Here is a 27,454-nt window from a genome sequence, read left to right as displayed (position 1 = left end):
GCTGCCATTAGGTTTCCCTCTGTCATGGAAAACCCGGAAACACCAGGGAATTAAAAATTGGTATTTCTAGGCCTGAAGACTTCTTGGAAATATCTATAGTCAATATCTTTTTTTTCTTCAGAAAGGATGACAAAAGCACTGCAGAAGTAGTTCAGATGACGTGTTATATACACACATACACACACACACAAGTCATCTATAGCCATATGATAGCTTTGTGTGACGAACAGTCCTAAATGTAAGTTGTTATTCACTGAAAATCGTAACATTTAGAGAGCCTAGCTCTCCTTTGTGAACAAATAATTTTTTGAGTCAGAACCTTTTCAATGAATCAGTTGTTCAGCTTCACAAAGGCAATCTGAATGATTCGTTCACAAATCAGACTGATGTGGTTCTGACTCAGTGATCCGGTCTCAGCTGTTAAAAGTTTATTAGTGAATAACTACTTAAATTCGGTTCGTTACACAAATGACTTACAAATGGCCCATTGCAAACACAGAATTTGTCTGTAATGGGTTCTGTAACATCATGAATGTGAGTAAATGATGACACAGTTAAAAAAAAATAAATTGGGGTGAACTATCCCTTTAAGTCACAGTCTCAAACATTTCCATCAAAGCCACTGAGAGCAAGCGCAGAATGGACTTTACCACTAGAATCAATGACCATATCTTGCTCCACAAATGACACAGGGTGCCACAATGTTTCCTATTAAAAAACTTTTTATTTTCTTATTACAGTCCATTTAAATAAACTTATTAACCAAGTTTTTTTTTTATTGCGTGCTGTGCAACTTTCTTCCTTCCTTTCTTTCTTTTCCTATATATCTTTTATAGTTTCTTTTAACCCTATATATGTGAACATTTCGTTTAAACCTAGTGCTTGTAGCTCAAATGATACCGAGAGAGAGAGACTGCGATGGCAGATTGGGAAGTCTCGCGTTTTTCCTCGGTATTTCCTCACCTGTAATAAAAGAAAACTGAGGCAAAGGCGACATCTGCTGGACTGGATGTTGGTGATATTTTAAGGTAAAGAACTTTAGTGCGCCACGCAGGGTGCGCATCACCAAAAATACTGGTGGCGGAGGACAAGATCGATAATGCGAATTGTTCCGTTATAACTTTGATTACGTGTAGTATTCCGTTATTTTCCACATATGTGCTGGAGACTGCACTCTGAAAGTTGTGCATTTTGGCTATAGATGTTACTCGGCTATGCACGAATTTGCGTTTGACAGTTGCAGTGCAAGAAGGGAATAAAATCATATGAATACCGTTTCTTTGGATGGACGGACTTTTTCATTAAGGATGTGATCATATTAGGCCGTTTAGACGCCGTAGCATTCCTTAAATCGCAATAATCTTCCATTCGCCGAGGAGGAGGAGGATTTTTGGATTTGTGCCTCTTCAAGAGAAGCAAGGTGCGGTTCAAACTATCATAACAGTATGTGTGTGCATGTGTTCATTAAAATTTCCCTTTTACATCGTTAGTGTGATTATGCATAGTTACGCTTTATATTGCAGTATTAATCGCAGATGTTGCCACGTATATGAGCAATTGCGCAGGATTTTGTCCCATCTCCCCTGTGGGGTGGGCGAAATGATTCTCCCAAAAACGGTCTAGTGCGTATTTCTGTCATTGGCATATTACAACTTACAGTATGCTTGTTAATGTATTTCATATCATGACGTTAAAGCTTATGAGCACAGTATTAAAATGAAAAGTACTTCGGGTGAGTACTACAAAGTAAAGAATAAGACATAAGATGAAAATTAATTAAATAAAATTAGTTCGTAAATAGAAAAATAGCTGTGTGTTAAAAAGTCTATAGAATCTCTTGACATGTCTGAAGAGTTTTGACATTTGAAACAGAATTATTTGACTCCCACTTTATAATTTAGGAGGACAATTTAGGCTACAAGTTGGAATGGGACATTGATATGGGACATTCTATATAAAGTTCCTTATTTAATGCAAATATATAATGAAAAGGCTGCTAAAACGCAAAAAAAAAAAAAAAAAAAAAAAAAAAATATATATATATATATATATATATATATATATATATATATATATATATATATATATATATAATAATACATACATGCTCTTTTTTGGGGGGTGCTTTCAGTCTTTCTTGTCAATTAAAAGGGTTCATTTTTTAGTATACCAGCAACTGTTTTGGCCTTCCAATTGTGCAGAAGAAAACCTCTAAAGTGTGTGCTTGCAGAACTTCTTGCATTTTTAATTGGATATTACATCATTGTGATAAACCACAATTAAATGTTTTGTGTCTCATTTACATTACATTTATTCATTTAGCTGAGGCTTTTATTCAAAGCGACTTACAAAATGAGAAAGGATACAACATAAGCGGTTCATCTTAAGAAGACAGTAACAAGAAAAGTGCTGCATTTTCAAAGTTTCAGTTGCATTAGAAAAATACTGATGCTGACTACCACCCCTGGAGTAGCGAGTTTGAATTCAGGGTGTGCTGAGTGACTCCAGCCAGGTCTCCTAAGCAATCAAATTGGCCCAGTTGCTAGGGAGGGTAGAATCACATGGGGTAAGCTCCCTGTGGTCGTGATTAGTGGTTCTCGCTCTCAACGTGGCACGTGGTAAGTTGTGCGTGGATCGCGGAGAATAGCATGAGCCTCCACATGCTGTGAGTCTCCGTGGTGTCATGCACAGCGAGCCATGTGATAAGATGCGCGGATTGATGGTCTCATAAGTAGAGGCAACTGAGACATCCTCCGCCACCCAGATTGAGGTGAGTAACCGCGCCACCATGAGGACCTACTAAGTAGTGGGAATTGGGCATTCCAAATTGGGAGAAAAGAGGATAATAATAATAATAAAAAAATATTAGCCAAGACAGAGGTAAGAGTGCAACAAATATTATTATTATTTTCTATATTTGTTAATTTTTTTCTCTCATTTTCTCCCCAATTTGGAGTGCCAATCCCCAATGCGCTCTAAGTCCTCGTGGTGGTGTAGTGACTCGCCTCAATCCGGGTGGCAGAGGACGAATCTCAGTTGCCTTCGCATCTGAGACCGTCAATCCACCCATCTTATCACGTGGCTTGTTGAGCGTGTTACCGCAGAGAAATAGCACGTGTGGAGGCTTCACGCTATCCTCCGCGGCATCCACGCACAACTCCCTACGTGCCCCACCAAGAGTGAGAACCACATTATAGCGACCACGAGGAGGTTACCCCATGTGTCTTAACCCTCCCTAGCAACCAGGCCAATTTGGTTGCTTAGGAGACCTGGCTGTAGTCACTCAGCACACCCTAGATTCAAACTCGTGACTCCAGGGCTGGTAGTCAGCGTCTTTACTCGCTGAGCTTCCCAAGCTATATATATATATATATATATATATATATATATATATATATATATAATTATTATTATTATTATTTATTTTTATTTTTTTACTAATTTTTTATTTGAGTGTATGGTCAAGTGCTCATCAGACAAATTGCCTTTTTGTATTTACACATCAAAAGAAATGAACAATCTCAGTGGCAAAACTGCAATTTGGGCATTCGATTAAGTTTGCTCATATAAAAGTTATGACTGACAGTATTTATTCTTGCCATTTTGATAGTATTTATTCTTTCATTTCAAATTTGTACAGGTGTCATACCAGCAAGGACACTTACCAAACAGCAAATACATCAATCTACAAGATAATTGGCTGATACAAATATTCACTTAGAGTAAGTGGAGACATAATGAATTGAACAATCTGTGGTGAGACATTACCATCTGCTATGAGCCAATCTGCCATTCCCTTGTCATGATCTCATAACCATGATGTTAATGGATGTTATTAAGGTATTCTTCTATGGGAGGAACCTCCTCTCAAGTTTCTATTAATGTACTTTCTCTGGAGATGGCTATGCTTGCTCAGGCAGAAAGATACTCATGCTAAATTCACTTAGCAGGGAAGAGGAGCCATCCCTGGCAGTGGGAAGAAAGAGAGAGAGAGAGAGAAAGAGAGAAAGAGCATGTGCGTTTTGTTTTAAAAGCTAAATGGAATGGCATGGAAGGCAAGGCAAGGCAGCAAGAAGCGTGGAGATGCAGGCATGCCTGTCTGCCCAGAGAACAAGAGCTAGACTAATTGTGTTTTAAAGTGGGTCTGTGGGTACACAATGGGGAATCAGAGGGTTTTAAGATCCCCTGAGCAGCTCTAGAGGAAGAGAGATTTGTCAGATTTGTAGGTCAGGCTGCAGGGGTTGTTGTCAGGCAGACTCACAGCGGTAGAGGTGCTTTCATAATGGGGCTTTTGCACGACACTGATGAGTGATATTTCAGTTTGGGTTACATACAGTTTAATTCATTTGCATCCATCCCTTTGCATCCATCTCCTACCTGGAGAAAAAAGATTTTGAAGAGCCCCTGGCTCAATATTCTTTCTCGAAGAGCAAGTGTGATAAGACCGTAATTGATTTCACGCTTTACAGGGCATTGTGCGAGCACATCTTCATTCCCATCTGGCCTTTGGAGAAGGCTGACCCGGTTTCAGTGTGTTATGTGCGAGAGGTCCAGTCCGGAGGGACCTGTCCCTTACTGGTGCTGATCTAAGGATGTGAGGAATGAGGGAACAAACGTGTTCCCTCGTCCCCAATCCATCTTACACCCTTCACATGTGCTCTTCCAGTGCAATTCTCTTAAATATTGTAGGTCATCTGGCACCTCTTCCATTTTTGGAAAAAAGGGCTGCCGGGGATATTTTGTCCCAGAAAAAAATAATAATAATTATCATCCCTCCCTAATGCCCAATTATTACGAACAGGATTTATTTAAGACGAAAGATCATGGTGGCTGTCAGAGGGGAGGACTTTTGATCGAAGAAGCTACAGGAAGCCAATAAGGAGAACTACACACTGGCCACGGCTGAGGGCATACAAGGAGGAGCGCACAGGAGTCTGCTCTGCTGGTGTTAAAGTGTGCAGTGTGCACTACTTCCTGCCTTAGGTAGATCTGTCACAGTGTGGTGTGGAGCTGTAGCTTTGTCAGAGGCTTTCTGTGTCCTTGCCTCACTGCTACGAGAGCTGCTCGGCTGGATATCGCAATCTATTTCTCACTCGCATTGAGGAATCTGCATCCTGCCACCACCATGGAGAAGGTGAGACGATCCTGCACTGATTTTTCCCTGCTCTGTTGGGGATTTGTCACATAATTGATTCTATTTTCTGCATGTTTAAAGTTTATTAATTGCCTTTGGACTGAGAGTTAGGTATGTAGCAAAACTGTGGCTTCTTATGATGCACGATGTGTTATTGTTATGCTCTTTTGCCATTTTTGTGTAGTTTTGGAATGTAAATGAGAATATTTTTGGCATCCTTTGAACGTGCAGCACACTGCACTAATTAAGCCGCAGCTATAGCAGCATGCAGAATAAATACTTTATTTTGTTTTTTAATGTTAGTTGTGCTTTGACAACACTGCTTGAGCTTGAAAATATTAAATCCTGGCTCAAGTGGTATAAAAACATGAAAGATGCATCTTCACTCGCGACTGTTAAAATATGCTCGATCAGATGTTGTGGCAAACTCGTATGACACCCACTCATGTGTGACTGACAGATATGTCAACAAATCCAGTTCTATCTGAATGCAAAATATATTCATGTATTTGAAATGCATCTGCTTGTGCTTTAGTGCTGTTCGGAGTGTTCAGAGCCAAGGATGGCGCAAAGCCTGTGCACCTTCTGCAACAAGTGGCTGTGTTTCCAGTGCACAGACCTGCACCAGCACGAAAGAGACTCCACTCAACCCTCTGACCTGCAGGACCAGCAGAGAGACCTTCCATCACCGTCTGAAATAGGCAAGACTCTTTGTAATTACTTTCCTCTTTTAGTTCCAGCTTTGCTGTTTGCTTGCACAATCTTTGCTCTTAGCCACTGGACATTATCAGTCGTGAACCATATTTCTCTAACTTCCTCTTTTCCTCTCCTTTAACACAATGAATAATGCATTTTATAATAAGTGTGAATAATTATCCTGTGATGTATTGTAGTGTTGTATTTTTCATGTGACCCAGTTTCTAGAACTGATTCTCTCTTGGCAAACGCAACACAGATTTGGCCAGTTGGTTCAAGCCTACCTTCCTTTTATTGAGACTCCTGGGCTTTCAGTCAAGACAATCTGAAATCCACTGAACGTATGATAATGACACCACAGGTCCTCACGGAAAACAAGACAGGCAGTGATAAAAGTGACAGAGAGATAGAAAGAAGAGAAGAGAAGAGAAGAGAAGAGAGAGAGAGAGAGAGAGAGAGGACGAATGGTAGAGTGTGAGAGAAACAGGAGTGTGGGTGTGAAGCAGGATGTGGTCGGTCACCAGTATGCATTGAGGCTGCTCTTCAGTGTTGGAGCCTGTGGACTCATACTTTAACACCCTCTCTCTCTTCCAGTGCAATGTGTCAGTGTACCTCTGTCTAGCCTACACTGTCAAAGCATCAGTCAAGGCAAGCCCCACTGATGGACAGACTATATATCCAGTGTGACAGGTGTTGTCGGTTGAAGTCCTTCATTTCTAATGGAGTTCTGCATTCTGCCTGACTAACTCGCTCTCATTGCTTGCTTATGCACAGAGACAATCAAAGTAATAATGTATTATTAAGACTAGGATTGTTGGTACAATGGAATGGAAATGAAAATATATTATTTATTTGTTTAATCATTTAAATTCAAGCCAAAGTTCACGTAGCTATTAGTATTCAAATAAATTTGCGGATTTAAATTTTGAAGCTGAAGCAAGCAGGTGCATCCAAAACAAAACAGAGGGTTACGTTTTAAGCCTGGCCTATAATAACATGCGTATAGTACGATTAAAATAAATCCATTACAATAATCATTATTGAAGTATAGATTCATCAGTGCTGGGTAGTAGCAGATTACATGTAATATGGATTACAAATCAGATGACAAAAATCAAGTACTTGTAATCAGATTCAATTACATTTTAAAATACTCATAATCAGATTACAGTTACTTTTTTAAGGATTACGTGATTACACATTAACCAACAAATGGCATTAAATTGTTCATAATTTATGGATTCCCCTATTTCTCCATTTTTAAAAAATATTTTTAATTTTTATGCTGATACACGTTAGACCATGCCTTCTCATGACGAATAATTCTTAATAACTAAAAACTGCTGATGAATAGCTGTGAAATACTATGTCTGCATCATATCCAGTGACCTTCACTTGTTGTTGATTCTGGAAGTATAGAAAAAAAATTCAAACCTGACAAACAATAGTTTACAAAAAAATCCTCTTCTAAATAAGAAGAATTCACATCTTTCAGTAGTGAATAAAACACAAATAATCAGAAAAATTTTCACATTTTAATTCATTATGTAAGTTTTCTTAAATGCATACAAGCAATATGATGTCAAAATAGTATAGATTATCCTGCTCAAATGCATCAAGTCAGGTCAGAGGTAATCTAAAAGTAATCCAAAAATAATTAGATTAGATTACCTAAAAAATATAATTCAAGAGACTGCCTTACTGATTGCAATTTTAGTCATGTAATTTGTAATCAGTATCAGAATGGAATCCTGAAGTAATCTTCCCAGCGTCATATACTTGAACTTAAAACATTTTCATTTGGGTGGGACAATGAAACATTTAGGTGAAGTTTTGCTTCTTAACTCTAGCTTTGTAGTTGAAGTTAATATTGTATTTTTGTTTAACATAATTTTCCAAAAATTGGTTTGAGATCAAATAATAATTGGCTGAACTTGGATCCTCTAGGGGTCACAGACCCCAGCTGAAGACCCTTGAAATAAAATAAGAGAGTTGAACATCATTTTAAACCCTGTCTGTATAGGTTGCACAGTCATTAAACTTGATAGAATGCGAACCTTATGGTTTTTGAACACCCAGTGCTGGTTTTGTTTCAGAAATGTGGGCCATGTACATGTAAAACAGTATCTGTTACTTTGTTTGGCTCTTCAAATGCCTAGTTTTATTCCTCATATTGGCAGGGCTTTTAAGACATTAACTGATTGATCAAAGTTCTGCTGTGCTCCATTTTTGCCTGTTTTTCTTTTTCTGGAAAAATTATGCATTTATTAGTCCAGAAATATTTATAGCTTTTGATGTGCTGCATTTTCCCACAAAAAATAAATGATGATCGCATAGAGAGTGACTCATGGAGGCCAACAAGGTCAAATTGAGTTTAACACACTTAAATCCTCATTAAACCCCCTGACTTCACAGATTCCATATTAACACATTTGTTTTGACTGTATGTTCGTAATATTTTTATTTTTTTAGATTTGTGATTCTTGATTACGGATGATGTGTTCTTAATGGCCGTCAGCTAATTATCCCTAATTTCCTCTCCTCTGTTGTGTTGCATGCCTCAGGAGCCGGTTTCTGTGGGCATGCTGTTGTCATGTGTCCTCTTCATAAACAGGAGCCTCTGGAGCTGCTCTGTGAAACGTGTGACCTCATGGCCTGCAGCATCTGTCACCTATCCACCCACAAAGACCATCGGTATGTGTGGAGGACACATACCCACTGACATGCATGCATTCACAAACGCACTTACACGTACACGCAAGCATATGCAGACACTCTCTCACGTTAACAACCAAAGCACTCTTTTTAAACTCATGCAACACAAAAGTCAAAGGTATTTGCCTTGTTGTTGGTTGCCCTGCTGGACAGATCAACGTAGACCAGTATGAATTTCCAAGCTGACCCAGCATTGTTTTTCTGGTTCGTGCTGGTCTGGTCCCAGTCTTTCTCATGATAGTGGTTGAACAAGGAAGTCTGGTTAACCTAGTTAAGAGGCCTGCTGGGAACACCAGCATCCAAAACACAACATATTGTATGTAGGGATGACTTTGAGTTCTTTGTCTTTAGGCTGGTGCATGTTGGGAAAGCTCTGCAAGACCAGCGCTGGCTCCTGCAGAACCTCATGGCTCGAGTTGAGGAGAAGAGGTCAGCTGTGGAGAGTACTGCTAAACAGGTCCAGGGCAGGTAGGATTTCCTCCGTCCTCCTTATCTAGTACAGTACTATTGACATCCCACCCATGCGTCTCTTTCCTTGTCAGAAAATGAAAATTCTGTCATTATTTACTCACCCTCATGTCATTCCAAACCCCTATGAATATGACTTTTGTTCTTCCTTAGATCTCAAAAGAATATGCTAGGCAGAATGTTAGTCTCAGTCACCATTACCTTTCATTGCATCCTTTTTTTTCATGCAATGAAAGTGAATGGTGACCAAGGCTGTCATTGTGTCCATCTCCTTTTGTGTTCCACAGAAGAATGAAAGTCATACAATGGTGTGTAAATGATGACAGAATTTTAATTTTTTGGGTGAACTATCCCTTAAATGGTACATCCTCTCCGTGATGCTGCTAATGTGAACGGTAAAAATAGTTAAGCGAAGAGTGTCCATTACATATTGCAAATGTGAACAGCTGGGGTTCTTAAATCAATAAACATAGCTTATATGAAGCATAATGACATGAACAAGATCCATCACTTCCTTTGAATGATTTCAACAGATGTTCAAGCATCCAGATGAACCACAGTCTATCCATGTCCTGTCGGTATGTTTATACTCCCTCAGACATCTCCATCAATAATCAACATACTTCTTAATTTTTCTTCCCATTTGTCCAGGCTCCATGGTATTAAGATCACACAGAGGAAGGCAGAGAACCAGATAAAAATGGCAAAGATGATTATAATGAACGAGCTTAACAAACGGGCCATCCTATTAATAGAACAACTGGAGGTAATAATTTTTTCCCCTCCTTTCCCTCTCTGTCTCTTTGTGCCATTCCAAATGTATTCATCTCCAAACATCCAGCTGACTGTGGCTGTGCTGTTGATGGAGCGTGCAGAACAGAATGTCTTCAGACTGAATCGTGCAAAATTGCCAAGAGACTGCCAAGTAGCAACATATCCAAACAGATGGGGATCTAAGGAAAAGTGGTGAGGAGTGGATTGATATCAGTGTTGTTGTTGTCGTTTTCCTGTGCAGAGTATCTCCAGTGATTTCAAGCAGCGTCTGGAGGACCAGCTGCAGGGGGCCATAGAGGTGTGCAGCCAGCTGGAGCACGTGCAGAACTTCATTACCTGGGCTACAGCCCACCACAGGCTCAATCCACTACTTTTCAGCAAAGAGCTGGTAGGTTTTTTTCGAAGTCCAAGTGGGCCATAGAAGATTCCTGGCAGCTTTTAAGTTTCTGGCAGGTTTCAAAACATGTCAGCACATTTTAAAAGAGCATCACCTATTATTGGGACAGCATTTAGGTATTTTACTGTTGACGTTAATCATTTCCTTGCAAACTTCTAAATAGAGACAGAAACAGTTTCAGTTTCACTGACATAATTGCATGCAATATTTATAACCCAGTGTCTGTGTATTCATGAGGTTTGATCTATAATTCATTTGTCAGATTGCTCTTCAGATGCAGCAATTACTGGAGCCACTGATGCTCTCAGATTCCTGGGCCCCTTTGAAAATCAAGTTTAACTGGGATGCCAGCTTCTGGACCAAGCAGATGTCCACTTTAGGTACACAGAACTATTAGAGCTTGACTCAGACCTTAGTCGAGTCTGAGTCAAGACAAACTGCTTAAAGGGATAGTTCACCCAAAAATGAAAATTCTCTCATCATTTACTTATCCTCATGCCATCCCAGATGTGAATGACTTTCTTTCTTCTGCAGAACACAATCAAAGATTTTTAGAAGAATATTTCAGCTCTGTAGGTCCATGTTAATGGTGATCAAACCTTTCAAGCTCCAAAAAGCACATAAAGGCAGCATAAAAGTAATCCATATGACTCCAGTGGTTGAATCCATGTCTTCAGAAGCGATATAATAGGTGTGGGTGAGACACAGATAAATATTTACTATAAATATTTACTATAAATCTCCACTTTCACATTCTTTCACATTCTGAAAGTGAAAATGGAGATTTATAGTAAAAAAGGATTGAACTATTGATTTGTTTCTCAGCCAAAGTGATTCCATCACTTCAGAAGACATAGATTCAACCACTGGAGTCTTATGGATTATTTTTATGCTGCCTTTATGTGATTTTTGAAGCTTCAAAGGTCTGGCCACCATTCACTTGCATTGAAAGGACCAACAGAGCTGAGATAAAAAAAAAAAATAAAAAAAAATTGTGTTCAGCAGAAGAAAGTCATACACATCTGGGATGGCATGAAAGTGAGTAAATGATGAGAAAATTTTAATTTTTGGGTGAACTATCCCTTTAAGAAAACCCTTAGTGACAATACACTTACAATAATAATTAAGGATTTTCTTTACGTAAGGGGTTTCTTGCAACAGTGCCTTGGTTGTTAACCATTTAAGTTCGAGTCAAATTAGAGTCCATAATGGCACAGTACGTAGTTGAGACCGGAAAGTAAATCTGTTAATGAATCTGTGAATCTAATGAAACTTTTAACTTAACACTAAGCCATTACATCAGTATTTTTAGCTTATTTTTAACTTAAGTTTAACTTTAACTTATGGATATAGTTGGGCTTGAGACCATTCTCAAGTCCGACTCTAACTTTGAGTCAGGGTCTGGACACTAACACTTGGTGGTTAGTTAGCTTTAAAGCACTCTGCCATTTAAGGACACACTCTAATGATTTCTCTGTGCTGTAGGTCAGCTGGTTGTTGAGGGTGGAAGTCGTCCGTACTCTGAGGTTGTCAGTCACCCCAGTATCCTGCGACCCCAGCCTGTCCCTTGTATGGCCATGCCCCCTCTGTGCCATGCATTGCGGGAACCTGGCTGCACCTACCAGACTTTCTGCCAGTCCCAGCTCTGCTGTCTTCACTGCAGACCTACCCAGTCCATCACTTTGGACAAGTATTCAGTACCCCTGGACAAATACCTTGCCCAGTGTCCTCAGGCCACCAGCCGGAGCTCCCCTCCGTCCCTTCACAGCTGCTGGGAGGCTGATGCTACACAGCAGTCCACCTCTAACCCCGGGTCTGATCTTGTCCAGCATGGAACCAGGGCTGCTCTTCCTAGGCAGCCTGCCGGATCCAACAACCACCCGTTGCCCGAGCCACCCCCTGCTAATCCCAACCAGACCGCTGTGGATGGGAGAAAAACCGTATCAAGCCAGCACCCCCATGGGAGAGGACAAACATCTTCACCCGAGGCAGCAACAGGACCAGAGCATTCACCAGACGGAGAGCTGCCACAGACCCAAAATCAGGCTCAAGTGCATCGGGCCACAGACGTCAGCAACCAACCCATGGTTGAGCTGCAGCCTATCATTGCTCGTATCGGTGATGGCAGGGTGAGTTTCATTAATTTATTTTGCAAAGTAAGGCCTTTGCTCTCAAAACTGACCACAGCCCTCAGGGCTGGTTTTCCACAGTGCTTACAAAGGTTGCAACTCTGCCACACTGTTAACTGATTCACACCACAAGTCCTAGTGTGCTGAGACAAAAAGGAAGGAGTGTGGGGTCCTTACCATATTTGACCTTCTCAAACATTTTGAGTCACCAGTTAATAACCGGTTAATTTTGTTTCGATAATATTTTTAATGAAACCAAAGTCTAAATGGTTTATTACAGTAAATGTTCAGAATCACACCACTTCCTGTTGCCCAAAAAATGAGGCTTCTCTTTTTTTTAGTTGAACATGATAACATTTACATTTATTCCTTTAGCTTACAAAATGAGATTTTGAAGGAAACCACTGCATCACACATTTCTTTGCCTTAATGCACGTTGTGGATGTAACCTTCTGTGGCATTCTGAAGATTTTTTGACAGCTATATATAATTACGTATAAATGCATGATTAATCCAGATTCAAGGAAAAATATTGAGGTAAAAGGTACATTTCACAGTTGTTTCCAAGTCTTCTCTGAATTATTGTTAGAAATAATGCTTTAATACAGATTTGATGCTGCCAGGTTTGGAGTGGGAAGCAGATATGTAATTAAAAAAATAAAATAAATAATGATTACATGCTTAAAATAAAATCATTTGGCCCGTGTAAGATGATGTTTAGTCCAAACATACCCAGTCGTGTGTACATGCCTGCAGGAGAGAGATATTTTGGCTATTCATTGATTTTAGATGTATTGGCCAGATGTGTTTTTAAAATATTGGAAATATTTTTGGGGATATATTTAATATTAAGAATACATTTATTAAAAATACGTTATTTAATATAGGCTACTGTATACTTTGTTTTTTATGATCGCTATGCTGATAATTCCCTCACATTTTTCCAGACCAGGTCGCTTTTTTTTCTTGAGAGTTTTGGTAACACTGCAACTGGTACATCACCCACCCTTAGCACAGAGTACTGTCATTTAAAAAAAAAAAAAAGATTGTTATTAACCATTCTTTAATTTCGTTCTAACCGGTTACCAATAGGAAAGAAGGCAGCGGAACAGTGTTACCAGAACGAAAAATAGTTTCTGCTCAGAACGAAATGAAAAACATTAAATTTTTAGTCCCTGGTGGAAACATAATACTTATATAGTACGAAAGCATAGACTTTCCTTCTTACTGTAGTGCATAAAACTAAACATTTATTTCTGGGTCAAAGTGACTCAAAATGATGGAGCAGGTACTGAATTTCAGTTGGGCAGTTACAAATAGAATGGGCATGGATTGTTTTTTTTTATTTTGTTTTTTCAAAATCAATATTTTATATTAAAAGTTATATGAATGTACAAGGAAAAGTGTCTGTTTTTGGTGCTGTAACGTTATTTCTTTTACGTTTTTCACCATTTTGAATTACCTTGAAGCTTTTTGCAGTTCACTTCGATAGTTTTTCAAATTGAATTTTTAAAAGTACAAATATTCCATGTTGTCTCTTATTCCACATTCAATGCAAGTTAAGCTCAATTGACAGCATTTGTGGCATAATGTTGATTATCACAAAAATAAATCTTGACTCATCCCTCCTTTTCTCTAAAAAAAAGCACAAATTTAGGTTAAAGTGAGGCACTTATAATGGCCAATTTTTAGAGGGTTTAAAGGCAGAAATGTGAAGCTTATCATTTTATAAAAGCACTTACACTAAAGCACTAAGTTGCAAGGTATTGTGCTGCTCATCTTCTGGTTGTGCTTTTTAGTGTATTTGGAGTGGAAGGACAGGGTGGAGCTGTGAACTCTGCATCACAATAGGCTCCCACCACTCTTAATATTAATTTAGAAAGAGGAAATCGAATCATTCTAGGCAGCATCTCTATTTATGCGGGTGTAATGTATTTTGATCTTGACAGCTGCTGACAGCATCTCTGCAAGCAGATGGTGAGACATAAGTGAGGACAACTGTGGTGTTAGCTCAGAAACAATTAAGACCACACAATAACACACACACACACACACACACACATCTATTTACAGCCACACACGCACATACACATTCACTCTGCTCAGCAACCGCCCAGTCCTCAAGCTGTAAAATTGGATGAAAACAAAATTAGGCAATTGAAGTTATTATTAGATCTCTTGATGTCAGTATTTTGATACATTTCCTAGGACAAACACCAATCAAAATCAGCTTCCCTGTAAGACTCAAGAGGCAAATTAGTGTAATTTTCTTTTTGTGTGTGTGTATCATCTTCAGCACATAACTGTGACATGATTAAAGGGAGGGAAAAAAGCACTTGGGTGCAACCACATATTTACTTAACCTGGTATTAATGAGAAGCTATGGGAATTGATGGAGCTGGCTGTTGGATTTTTCTTCGTCTTTCTGTAGAGCCCACACAATTACCTCTAAAGTCTATGAGACCTCCTACCTTCTCTCTGCACCCACACACGCTCACAACACACATACTGTATACTCTCCACCGCTTGATTCATTCCACCCTCTCCTCCAGGGCTTCAATCAGGTGAGTGTTTTTAATCCAGAGGTAATTATGAGCGAAAGGAGAAAAGGAGAGATAGCGAGATGGAAAAAAAAAAAAAACTGAGAGAGAGGGGTAAAACGACAGAGAGAGGATGGGCTATATGGAGCACATGGGCTACTGCCTCCAACTCTGACATTTGTCGTGTTAGTGAAGGATGCAGTCGCTTGGGCTTTTCGACAAACTTCTCGCATTAGTGAATTTATGACAAGAGAAGAAGAGGGCCATGGAGGAGAGAAAGTTTAATCTCTGATGTCTTAATGCTGCTTATTCAAAGAAGCCTTCCGTGCCCCAGTTGTGGGATTTACATAGGATAATTGGTCCTGTTACTAAGTCAAATATTATCAGGAGAATTATTTTAGTGTTCTGAGTTGCAGCAGTTGTCTCGTTTTCTCTCACTCTGGGCTAGATGTGGGCTTGTCCTTCGTTTTCTCCAAACTGTGTCAGACTAGCTCTAGCGCATGGTCACTCTCAAGGTTGTTGTTCTTCACCTCCATGTCTTCTGTTGTCACTGTTGCTATGGTTCCAACATGGTGTATACGCTTTCATGTTCACTTTTTGGTTCTCTCCCAAAGAGATCCTCAGCATTGGATATGTATGCAGTGGCTCAAGGCCGGGAAGGTAATAGCCAGAGCCGTTCAAAGAGAAGGACCAGGTCTCAGGACACCCCAGCAGGACCCGGAGGAGCTCATAAGAGGCCCTCTAAAGACAGGCTGAACAGGGCTGCCCACAGCCTGGCAACAGAGGCTGGGGACCAGGGATGCACAATGCCGCAGGTAAACCTTCTATATACTGTATGTGGAGTGGAAGACAACGACATGTAATGGAGATCTAATCAGATGGTTATGGATTGTCCCAGAACTCAACGTTTCAATGGGATCTCAAATGACTGATATTTGTCAAACATTTCCAGAAAGGTTTTATGGTCATGGTTATTGTCAATACAGGGTAAAAACACAAAAAATGTATAATGATAATTATTAGTGGTGGTATTATTAGTGATGAAATCATCACCATTTAAAAATCCCTAGCAGAGTTTTTGCAAGAAACCCATTAGTTAAACCTGCTGTTATGTTTTGGTTATATTTGACCTGCTTAAGAGTTAAAAACAGTGAAAAACTAATCGTAATGTTGTATTTGGTAAAAATGCCTTTAGATTCTCTACAACAATGAATAAATTAATAAGTAAAAAATGTATTACATTTTTATGGTACTTGTTGTTTATATTTATGCAATGTCAGGGTGTTTTGGGTGTGTACTAGTGCGTTGCTAGGGGGTTGCTAGGTGGTTGTTAGGACATTTTTAAATGGTTGCTAGATGGTTGCTCACTGACCTAAGTCAAATAAGACCATCCCCAAGTCTCTGTGTTAACCTAATCCCTATATAATTGTGGGGACCTTTTTACTGGAAGTCTATGGGAGTTTTTCCCACCTCTTTGTTTTAAAGAGGTTTAAATGTGTAAGTATTCCAATTATCTGCCATTTGTTTTACTCAAAATAAAGGATTTACTGTACATAAAGGTGGCACACTTTCCAGATGAAATGCTACTATAAAAGCTTGTGTTCAGTGTGAAAAAACAATGTCAATGTTCCTGTTTATATTAAAAGGGAGATGTGCTGAATATCTACTGTACTGTACTCTACCAGGTCCTTTTTGACCCGAACAGAAAAGTTGTTAGGAATTTCTTCACAAAACAGAAGGTTTAAGAATTTACGAAAGCCCTTAGTGACAATAGCCTTACAATTATGAGGGTTACAATTAATAAGGGTTTTCTTAAATTAAAGGTGCACTCAGTAATTTTTTTAATATGTCATCTTAGACTGACAGTGACACCTAGCGGAGTGGATGCAGCATCTTTCAGAGACCATAGTTTTCAGTTATCGATGTCATTGTAGAAATTCGCAATTCACAGTCAGCCAGGATTAATTTAATCCCTGAGTGAAAGTGTCTAATAACAGGGCAGTTACTGAGATTATGCGAGTCGTATTCAGCTGGTCATGTGATTGTAAAAGGGCAGCCACCATAAGGGGACCCTCTTCATGTAAAAATAAAACAGCTTTTATAAGGTTACTGATGACACTGGAGTCTTCATCTTATGTGAGTGCTTATGATTTTATACATGTTTTTCAAAATTACAATTGATTTCTTTGGAAGTAAATCTTTTAAAATTAGGTAAAAATTACTGAGTGCACATTTAAGGGGTTTCTTGCGACTGGGCCCTAAATAGTAAACTAAAACTAATTCGGCAACATTTGTGCTACGGACATGAATGATGCCTCAAATCCTTCAGCTTGTTCAGAAGAGGTGTGCTATTACTTTTTTAAGCGATCCGATTTTCAACTGTTTTACTTAAATTGAAGGAGGGACCTGAGCCACATCTAGGTACCAGAACATTGAGACTTGTGTGTTGGCTGTTTGGTCATGGATCAGTAGCCAAAAACTCAGAATACCCTAGCAACCACCCAGCACACCCTAGCAATCACCTAGCAATGCCCTTGCAACCACCCAGAACACCCAACAACCACGTAGCAACACCCTATCAACCACCCAGAACACCCTAACAACTTCATAGCAATGTGCAAAAAGCTTTGAGTAACACTTTAGCAACTGCATAGCGATACCCTGACTAGTGATGGGTAAACTACTTTAAAATAGTAATCCACTACAAATGACTAATTATTTATCTAAAATTTTAATCAGATTACTTTACTAAATACTATATTGGAAAAGTAATCACATTACTAATTACTTTTAAGTTTCTTTATAAAACACTTTTCCGCTCAAATTTAAAATGTCTATATTTCTTCCTTGTTCATTGTTACAAACAAGTCATACACTGAGCATTCACCTCACATTTCTCTTTCATAATGACTCATTACAGGGCTATAATTCATGTATTCTACATAAATAATAGATTAGAAATAAGCATAACCCTATAATGTATTTAAAAGTAAAAAAATTATTTGAAAGTCAATAACTGTAATCTAATTACAAGAATTGCATTACACTTACATTACATTTTTAGATTACAGTAACTAATTACTTTGTAATTGGATTACACCCAACACTGGCCCTGACAACCACGCACAACATCCTTGCATTGTGGCGGTGAATTTGGCATGCATCACTCACATTGTCTCCAGAAAATCATCTAGCTCGCTACGTATATTAATATTAATAATAATTGATAAAATGCTCTTTCCCTGAGGTTGTTCTCATTACGATTCCTTTTTAGATCCATTTCAAACATCCAGCCTCTGTCACACCAAAACACCTTTGTTCTAATGCACTCCCCTGTATTACTTGCCTTTTAAGGATAAACCAAGTAATTAACATCAAAAGAGATAACTGTTGTCTTGGAAACAGATCCTCTTTCTGTTTCGAGAACAAATAAGATGCAGCAGCCCACATAACTGATTGTATTCAGTTTAACAAGTTTACTGTTCACTCTTATTCATATTCACTGATTCAGTCTGCATTTCAAACCTGTCAGCACTGTAATATTTCATAACCTTGACTTTATCGTTTGGTTTCTGTATCCCAGCAGGTCTGTCCACGGCTCAGAGAGACAGAGGAGGCTTCTGAGGTCAACCCTGGACCTCAATGGACAAGCAGTCATAATGTGTCTTCTCTGGCCACCTACAAATCTGAGCCAGGTACAGAGGCCAATCATTTTACCCAACAAACTTCTGGGTAACACTTTTCAATAAGGTTCTATTCGTTAGCATTAGTCAATGCATTACTGTAGGTATCATGAACTAACAAACGTAATATTTCTATCAGCATTTATTAATCCTGGTTAATGTATAATGCATTTACTAATGTTAACGTATACAACGTTTAATTTTAAAATGTTTTAGTATATGTTAAAATTAACATTAAACAAGATTAAGTGCTGTAAAAGGATTGCTCATTCTTAGTTCATGTTAAAAAATTTAGTAAACTAATGTAAACTTATTAAGTGTTACCAACTTCTGTCTTGTTGAGCATGTAACGTGAGATGACTGATCAATATTAATCGCATTTTACTATTTTCAGATAATGTTTATGCGTATGCCTATGAAAACAGAAAACTGAAAACAAGAAAGAAAAAGAGACCATCAAGACTTGATGTGGACACCAGGTAAAATGGTTTGACTTATGTAAATATTAAAATAATATTATTAATGTATCTTAGAAACTGTGAAATACTTGTTTGTTTTCCTTAGTGACAAAGAAGCCGCTGATGGTTCTAAGGTTCCAGTTGTGTGTCTTGAGCGACTCAAAATCCTGGTATCACGGCATCCACCGCAGAACCATCAGAGCACAGATCTCACCTGTGAGACTCGAATGAAACCTGAAAGAACTGTCTTAAGGGTGTTAGAGAGAGAAGCAACTTCTCAGGTATAATTTTTATACTAGCAGCCTTTCAAGACTACTGATATGTTTAATGCTAAATAATCTATTGATCAAAAGCTCACCTTTAAAGGTGAAGTGTGTGATTTTTTTTTTCCTGTTTTTTCTCTATCCCAGATTAAAAAGCTGGGACAACTAAAAGCAAGACATTCATAGGTTGATTTCCCCCAAAAAGTGTAAACACTGTGGCTCTGCGGGGCTTTCAACATTGCTCTGCTTGTTTGATCATCCCAAGCAGCAGTTTTGAGTGTAATCTGATTACAAAGTAATTAGTTACTTTAATCTAATTTCTTTAAAGTCAAAAGTGTAACCCATTACATTTTAAATTCTTATACAGTTATTAACTTTTAATAAGTTAATATTTATAATATATAATTATAATATAATAATTGTTAACTGTTATTAACAATTAAATTAATTACTTTTAAGTACATTACTTGAGTTATGCATATTCCTTAAATAATGTTTTATTGAATACATTTAAAGCATGAATAATGTTCATATGCACTCCCTAACAAGTCGCTGTGAGGGAGACATGTGGGACTGAGTGTATGACTTACAAACTACATTAAACAAGGAGGAAATCTACACATTATTTTGAATTCATTAAGTGTTAAAAGGGTTTTAAAAAATGTTACTTAAATGTTCTGTAATTAGTAATATGATTACTTTTTTTATTAAGTAATAAGTAAAGTAGTCTGATTACAATTTTTAGATAAGTGTTAAGTAATTTGTAGTGGACCAGCCCGATACAGAAACATTAGCACAACCAATTTGATGGGGATATTTTTGCAATTCTATTTGGGGTCACTGGTGGTGCAGAAATTACACACTTCTCCTTTAAGCCTTTATAGCTTACATTTCTGAATGTATTTATGTTTTTAAAGGGAACATTGAGTGAGGAGTCAGTTCAAACAGGGGACAGTTTGCCGCCTACTGAGCAGCCATCATCAGAACACCTGCATAGCAGTGGATCTCCTGGCTTCCTTGAGGTTTCTCAGCCTCCTATTCAAGAAGTATCTAACATGAACCAAGAGTCCAGTGTGCTAGCCAGTTCCAGTGATCCAGATCCTCTCTTACAACCGGACACAGAAGAAATACACTCTGAACACGATTGCCCATCTGAACCTAGATCTGTGCCAGGTTCTGATTTTCAAACTGAATTCACAAGAGAGGCTGATCTGGGCTCAGATGCAGATGTAGAATCAGAGCTGCGGACGGAATCAGATCCAAGTGCTGAATCTGAACTGCAAATTGAATCAGAATCAGACGTGGCTTCAGAGCAACCTCTTGAATCGGCACTCCTTGCATCTGTACAGGAATTCGAATCAGATCCAGGTTCCACAGCTGAAGTGACTCTGAATCTTGATCCAGAATCTGAATGGGAGGCGGAACAGCCAGCGCTCCCTCCTGACACCAGCCTTGAGATAGTATCAGACCCTGCTGCTGAGCACCAGCCTACAGAGGAAAGACCTGAGTTCGAGAATGAGGACTTCTGTGCAGTTTGTCTCATTGGAGGAGACCTGCTGTGCTGTGACCGTTGCCCCAAGGTCTTTCACCTGTCTTGCCATGTACCTCCTCTCCATAGTTTCCCCACGTAAGCCATTCTCCATCCCTCTTGCCAAATTTGCCTGTGTATTTACTCACTGCTGAAACTAACCTTTATTATCATGGACTTCTACAGAGGCGACTGGATTTGTACCCTGTGCAGGGATGTGGAGCAGCCAGAGGTGGAATATGACTGTGAGAATGTCCAGATGTGCACAGGCACAGTGCCATATGGACTGTTGGCATGTGACCAGAGAGTAAGTGAAGGGGATGCTGAGTCTCATCTGGTCCAGCTCTGATTAATTCTCTGACCTCAGAGATCTTGGAGTTAAAATCCAAAAAGTAGAAAGTGCCTACCTTAAGAGATTTACAGATAAACTGTCTAACAAAAGTGAAATATCTGCTATCAACAATACATGTAAGAATGATTTTTAATGATATTACTTATTTGTTTGTGGGCAGAAATGTGAGAAGTTGACCCTGCTGATCCTCAGTAACATTCTCAGCACTCCGTTCCATGAGCCTGTCAGCCCTCTGGTAATTTCAACATTAAACTTTTAAAGGGATAGTTCACCCAAAAAGGAAATTCTGTCATCGTTTACTCATCCTCATATTATTCCACATCCATATGACTTACTTTTTTCCATGGAACATAAAAGTTTGATAAATTGTTAGGGAGTAAAAGCCTCAGTCACCATTTATTATTTTCATTGTATATTTTTCCATGCAATGAAAGTGAATGGTGACTGAGGCTGTCATTCTGCCTAACATCTCATTTGGAAGTCATACAGATTTGGAACAAGAGGGTGAGCAAATAAATAATGTCATTTTTTATTTTCAACTATCTCTTTAAAAATTAGTTGGAGATCAGTGTTGAGTGCATAAATGTACAGTTTTTTTTATCTGTTTTTATCTCTTTTCAGGCCCGTCACTATTATCAGATCATCAAGAAACCCATGGACTTGTCTGTCATTCGGAACAGGCTCATCAGAAACAGCAACACACACTACCAGTCCCCTCATGAGTTTGTGGCCGATGTTCTGCTTATGTTCAAAAACTGTGCCAAGTTCAACTACGTGAGTAAAATGCATTATCTTGTTCACTTACCTCATTCTAGTAATTAGTGGTGAATATTTAATTTCATAATTGATTCACATTCAAAACATGTGCTGATGCGATGATTATGTATTACTTTTTTCTATCTATCTATCTATCTATCTATCTATCTATCTATCTGTCGTCTGTCCGTCCGTCTGTCTGTCCATCTATCTACAGTTGAAGTCAAAAGTTTACATACACCTTAGCCAAATACATTTAAACTCAGTTTTTCACAATTCCTGACATTTAACTGTAGAAAACATCTTGGTTACTTTCGTAACCTCTGTTCCCTGATGGAGGGAATGAGACGTTGTGTTGATGTAGTGACACTAGGGGTCACTCTTGGGAGCCCCAAACACTTCTGATCTTTGAGAAAAGGCCAATGGGAATTGGCGAGTGGAATTTGCATGCCACTCCCCCGGACATACGGATATAAAAGGAGCTGGCTCGCAACCACTCATTCAGGTTTTGTGCTGAGAAGCTGAGACAGGGTCCCGGCCATTTCAGCAAGTAGTACAGCGTTGTGGCAAGAGGGACACGACGTCTCGTTCCCAACATCTCATTCCCTCACGAAAGTAACCAAGACGTTCCCTATCTGTCACTCACTCGACATTGTGTCGATGTAGTGACACTAGGGGTCCCTATACAAAATGCCACAATAAGTTGAACTGTGTTACGTGGACTGCTGGTGCGAGACGGGCAGACTGCTGTGTGCCTCGTAGTCAGCGCACCTGGCCATCACGTAACCTCCCCCAGCGCTCCTACAAGAGCCGAACGGTCCCCTGCACCTCGGGGACAATTCGACTGCCCAAAAAAATGGGGACAGGCTAGCCCAACCATGGCCTCTTCTCCTCTTTTTTTCTCCCCAAAAAGAGTGGAAATCGTTTACCAACTAGGGGCCATAAGTGTCCACATCGGGGGGGTGTCACTCTCAAGGGGAAGACACCGCAGAGACCACACCCTGCCCGAAGGGAGGGTAGTGAGTGGAAATATGTCACATGGTCTTACCGAGTCATTCTGGCAGTGTCACATGCAAAGAGGTCCCCGTGGTAGGTCCTAACCAGGGGGGGAGGAGCTCTACAAACACGGCGACCGGGGGGCAGAGGGGCCTCTGCCCAAGGAAGACGTGGGTTCACCAACGGGGGAACCGTCTCGCGGAAGATACATCACACAGGGTTACATATGGGCAACCAGCGCATGTGGAGCACCTACCTCATTATAGGGCCAAGTTAGCACATTTACTGGGCTGGCAACGAGTTTCTTCGCAAACTCACCTGCCGCAGGGCTAAGGAGGAAGGACATCCAGGGTTCACGACTTCGTGAACATGACTGGTAAAAAGCGCACGTCTTTGCCTCCAGGAGGGGAAAGGCGCTATACACCCGGTCAGCTGTCCCACAACTTACCTGCTCGTACCTGACAACACACGGGATGAGACTGGCTCAACCCAGAGATTGTAAAACCTTGCGAAGGCCCAGCCCGCTGCTCTGCAGATGTCTGCTAAAGAGGCACCATTGGTCAGAGCCCAGGAGGCCGCTACACTCCTAGTAGAGTGTGCTTGTAGCCCCGGGTGGGGGGCACGTCCTGGGCATGATATGCCAAAGCAATTGCGTCAATGACCCAGGCTATACATTTTGTTAGTTTGTGTGTTCCCTGGGAATCGATCCCATGATCTTGGCATTGCCAGCACCATGCTCTACCAGTTGAGCTACAGAAAACCTAAGCATAGTTGAGCCAAACCCACCTGTCACAGGACAGTTCATAGTCTAAGAGACCTGAATCTTTCATAATTCTTTTTGACAAAATGTGTAGTTACTGTGTTTTGTCTTTGCAGAGCAGAATGCATCTTGTCAATTATTTTGTATCATGAAGGTCTGAGAACATTTTTGGCTTGCAGAAGTTCATGCATCAGCTGAAATATATTCATATCAATTAAATACAATGAAATATATATAGTAAAAGACTAAGATTCTGTATATGATTGTCTTTAGATCTTACAAGTAAACAGGGCAGATAGATTTTGAAGAACTGATTTTGTAAATCCTCTCACCAGTCAGACTCAGAAGTGGCTCAGGCAGGCCGCAGTCTGCAATCTTTCTTCACCACGAAGCTGAGGGAGGTGTTCCCAGATCTGAGCTGCCCTGTCCAGGAGGAGGAGGAGGACACAGACAGTGAGGATTACGAGGAGTTGGAGAGAGCTGCTGTGACTGGATTCCCCTGGCCAGAGAAAAAGGAGCAGAGCCAAAGGAAGAGGAAGAGGAGGCACTCCCTCAACTGGAGGAGAAATCACTATTAGTTGTGCCTCTTATTTACATGTACAGAGACATTAAAGGCAATTTGATCCACTTTTCTTTTTTTTTTTTAAAGATTCATGTTGAAATGCAGTATATGCTTTATTCTGAGGACTTCACATAATAACCAGTTCTGATTCATGTGTTATGCTTTTATCTATCTTATCTAGCTGTGGGTAGGTGTTGGCATTAATCCTATACTGTATCTCCAGATTTTGCCTTAGGTCTTGCACTAGTATGTCTGTATTCTATTGCTTAAATTGTACATTCAGTTTGATAGCTGACTGGTTGCTGGCAACTGCTACTTAGTAAATATAGATAAGCAATGTTAATTGGTAATATTATATATTATAATAAATTTGTTTTAGATATCTGTTTAGATATCTGTATCTGTTTAGATATCTTTTTTATCCAAATTTCCCATGTACGGAGGGACTTACAGTATTCCAGCTCCATTTGAACTGTGATGATGTTAACGACCTGTAGAGGGAGTACTTCATATAGCCTATGGCAGCACATTAGTTCATATTGGACTTTTTAGTGGCAGAGAGGGGTATGTAATGTGACTAAAACCCCCTCCTAGAAAATAAGGGGGTAATATTAGGCTGTTGCTATATTTCCATAAAGCTTTAGATTGATCTGTTAAATTTTCATTGACTAATGATAAAGAAATATCCAGTCTTTTCACATGTGTACCTAATGGATGAAGTCCAGTTTGTTCCTCCATGTGATTCATTAACAGGTTTGATATAAATATGTCTTCTGACTTTTGTAAAACTGGTCTTAATTGCTGAAATTGCTGTGCAGAATATGTTAAGTCCTCCTCTAATGCTATGTGCTATCTTTAGCTGAATTGTATTTAGCCTGAAATATATTGGTGTAAATATGGAATCCAAACCAATCACAGATTTATGTTATCTTTAAGACAAAAGTAAGGTAAATTGAGGAAATTTGGCATTAGCTCAGGTAGACAAACTTGTGACAAGATGAAGTATAAATATACAGTATATACTAATCAATAATACAAAAAAAAATTTGGTTTTTAATATATATATATATATATATATATATATATATATATATATATATATATATATATATATATATATAGGCCATAAATATTATATATATTGCAAAACAAAAAAAGTGTATTATTGATTTTTATATGTTAGATGGGTTAACAGACTAAAACCTGCCTGAGACCCTAGATAGAACCCATACCCATTTATGACTAATTTTGCTTTAAGACCATCATGTCAACTTTAAAAGTGTTACTTATCGAAAAATTGTTCTAGAGGTATGAGAAGAACAGAACTGCAGTGTTTGTGTTGGCAAAAGTGGCACATGTGACTCATTGGCTTCCTTTGTGAGCATGAATGCTGTAATAAATATTGTGAGGGCTTTTTCTGAAGAGCTGAGACTCAGTAGATCTCCCTGAGATTCTTGCGGCAGTATTGTGCATGTGGAGTTCTGACAGATTAATAAAGTCTGGCCATCCACCAGCACAGAGGCCATGAGCCAAGAAGAGGGCCCTGGATAATTTCATTACAAGTGATAAACATTCGGTTGACATCTCAGCCGGCTACGCTAAATCACTTTTTCCACTTTCTGTTTGATATTTGAAAACAAAACCCTTTCCTCTGCCTCTATGTCTTCTGTACTTGGGTGTGCATACTATATATATATATATATATATATATATATATATATATATATATATATATGTATATGTATATATATATATATATATGTATATTTGCATGATAAAGTTTCACCTATAGCTGCAATCAAGGCTGTTGCTTAGTGTGATATTAAAAATCAGACTGATTTATGACTACTTTATTGCTTTCTCAAGAGATAAACAATACTTTGCAAACCAAGAAAGAAACATCAGTAATCCGATTTCTTAAAATTTTGTTTAGTGGATAGAGGAAACTTCAAATAACACTAAGTAACAAAATAAATTTCCAATGATATGACACTGAAAAAGGTTATGTCTAAATTTGTTTTTTTTATTTTTTATTTTATTTTTTTTTGTAATTCAAAGCCATAAATGCAAGTAAAGCATCTAATAATTCAGGGAACTGCATATATAATAAGACAGTTTACAATGTGCCATATTAAGCAAAAATTCCCAGAGTGAGGATGAATAATTATTCCTCCTAAAATCTCACAGGCCCTTATATTGGCCATTCTTCCACCAACCATTTCTTAAGTTAAAAAGATATTAAGTGAGCTTTGATGCCATCTAAAAGGGTGATAATCTTTCTTCTGAGATATCTTGACCTTGACAAATTGAGTTTGCTTGAAAAGGTACTGTAAATCTTAACCCCACCAGACACTTCCTGGCTCATCTTAACTGACAGCTTCCTGATCACATAAATCAGATCAGTGCCTTGTCTGGGTCTCTGAGAATTCCCCCTATACCTGCAGGATTACACCCCTGATTGCCTTCTTAAAGATGGGGATAAGAGCAGAGCCCCCACAAGACTGCAAAACTCGACATGATGCAATCACTCAACTGCCAGCTGTTAAATCCCCTTTTCCTCTTCTTATCATGGGATACAGCTGGCCTAATTTTTACCCCCTTCAGCTTTGAGTAGTCATTTATAAAGATTCTTAAAGGAGGTCATGTATTCTTGCAATTTAATGGGCAAATTTTGCCCATTCTTTTGTGTATGTGTGTGTGCCTATGTAAATACCTTGAGCACTTGATGCTGATTATACATGCAACTACATTTGAAATATGTAGATAATTACCCCAATCCATACAGAAAGTGAAAACATGGCATAATTAATAACATTGGGCAGTCTATTAAGGGTTCATAAATAAAGCCAATCGTGTGGCAGCAATTCATTGCATAAAATCATGCAGGTATGGGTCAGGAGCTTCAGTTAATTACATCAGTCATAAGAATGGGGAAAAAATGTGATCTCAGTGATTTCAACCGAGGCATTATTGTTGGTGCCAGATGGGCTGGTTTGAGTATTTCTGTAACTGCTGATCTCCTGGGATTTTTATGCAAAACAGTCTCTTGAGTTTACTCAGAATGGTGCCAAAAACAAAAAACATCCAGTTATTGGCAGTTCTGTGGATGGAATCACCTTGTTGATGAAAGAGGTCAACGGAGAATGGCCAGACTGATTCGAGCTGACAGAGAGGCTATGGTAACTCAGATAACCGCTCTGTACAATTGTAGTGAGCAGAATAGCATCTCAGAATACATAACAC

At 39.0% G+C, this 27,454-nt stretch overlaps 1 protein-coding gene across 4 annotated transcripts; it reads left to right on the top strand.

The window, feature by feature from the left end:
* Positions 1 to 1,027: 1,027 nt before the first annotated feature.
* On the top strand, positions 1,028 to 25,890 carry LOC127413971 (tripartite motif-containing protein 66-like). 4 transcript variants are annotated; one of them, XM_051651573.1, is made up of 19 exons: positions 1,028 to 1,420; positions 3,641 to 3,722; positions 4,802 to 5,134; positions 5,670 to 5,835; positions 8,395 to 8,524; positions 8,897 to 9,013; positions 9,665 to 9,779; positions 10,029 to 10,175; positions 10,447 to 10,564; positions 11,670 to 12,313; positions 15,468 to 15,668; positions 18,437 to 18,548; positions 18,931 to 19,015; positions 19,101 to 19,275; positions 20,175 to 20,884; positions 20,972 to 21,092; positions 21,298 to 21,372; positions 21,759 to 21,911; positions 23,985 to 25,890. In XM_051651573.1, the coding sequence occupies exons 3-19, from the start codon at positions 5,126 to 5,128 to the stop codon at positions 24,225 to 24,227; spliced, it is 3,321 nt and encodes a 1,106-aa protein (XP_051507533.1). In that variant the 5' UTR covers positions 1,028 to 1,420; positions 3,641 to 3,722; positions 4,802 to 5,125; the 3' UTR covers positions 24,228 to 25,890. The 4 variants fall into 4 exon arrangements, with proteins under 4 accessions (XP_051507533.1, XP_051507542.1, XP_051507551.1 ...); XM_051651582.1 differs by lacking the exon at positions 3,641 to 3,722; XM_051651591.1 differs by having other exon boundaries at positions 3,641 to 5,134; positions 18,440 to 18,548.
* Positions 25,891 to 27,454: the final 1,564 nt, after the last annotated feature.

Source organism: Myxocyprinus asiaticus, chromosome 2, assembly GCF_019703515.2.
Source record: "Myxocyprinus asiaticus isolate MX2 ecotype Aquarium Trade chromosome 2, UBuf_Myxa_2, whole genome shotgun sequence".
Classification (NCBI taxonomy): domain Eukaryota; kingdom Metazoa; phylum Chordata; class Actinopteri; order Cypriniformes; family Catostomidae; genus Myxocyprinus; species Myxocyprinus asiaticus.
The sequence above is the reverse complement of the archived record's forward strand: the minus strand, read 5'-3'. Positions and strand labels throughout refer to the sequence as shown.

Bases quoted from the DNA above. Each gene is read 5' to 3' on its own strand.
- LOC127413971 (XM_051651582.1), top strand. The intron at 19,276-20,174 runs GTATAATTTTTA...ATGTTTTTAAAG, and splicing joins AGAGAGAAGCAACTTCTCAG to GGAACATTGAGTGAGGAGTC. The intron at 20,885-20,971 runs GTAAGCCATTCT...GGACTTCTACAG, and splicing joins CCTCTCCATAGTTTCCCCAC to AGGCGACTGGATTTGTACCC.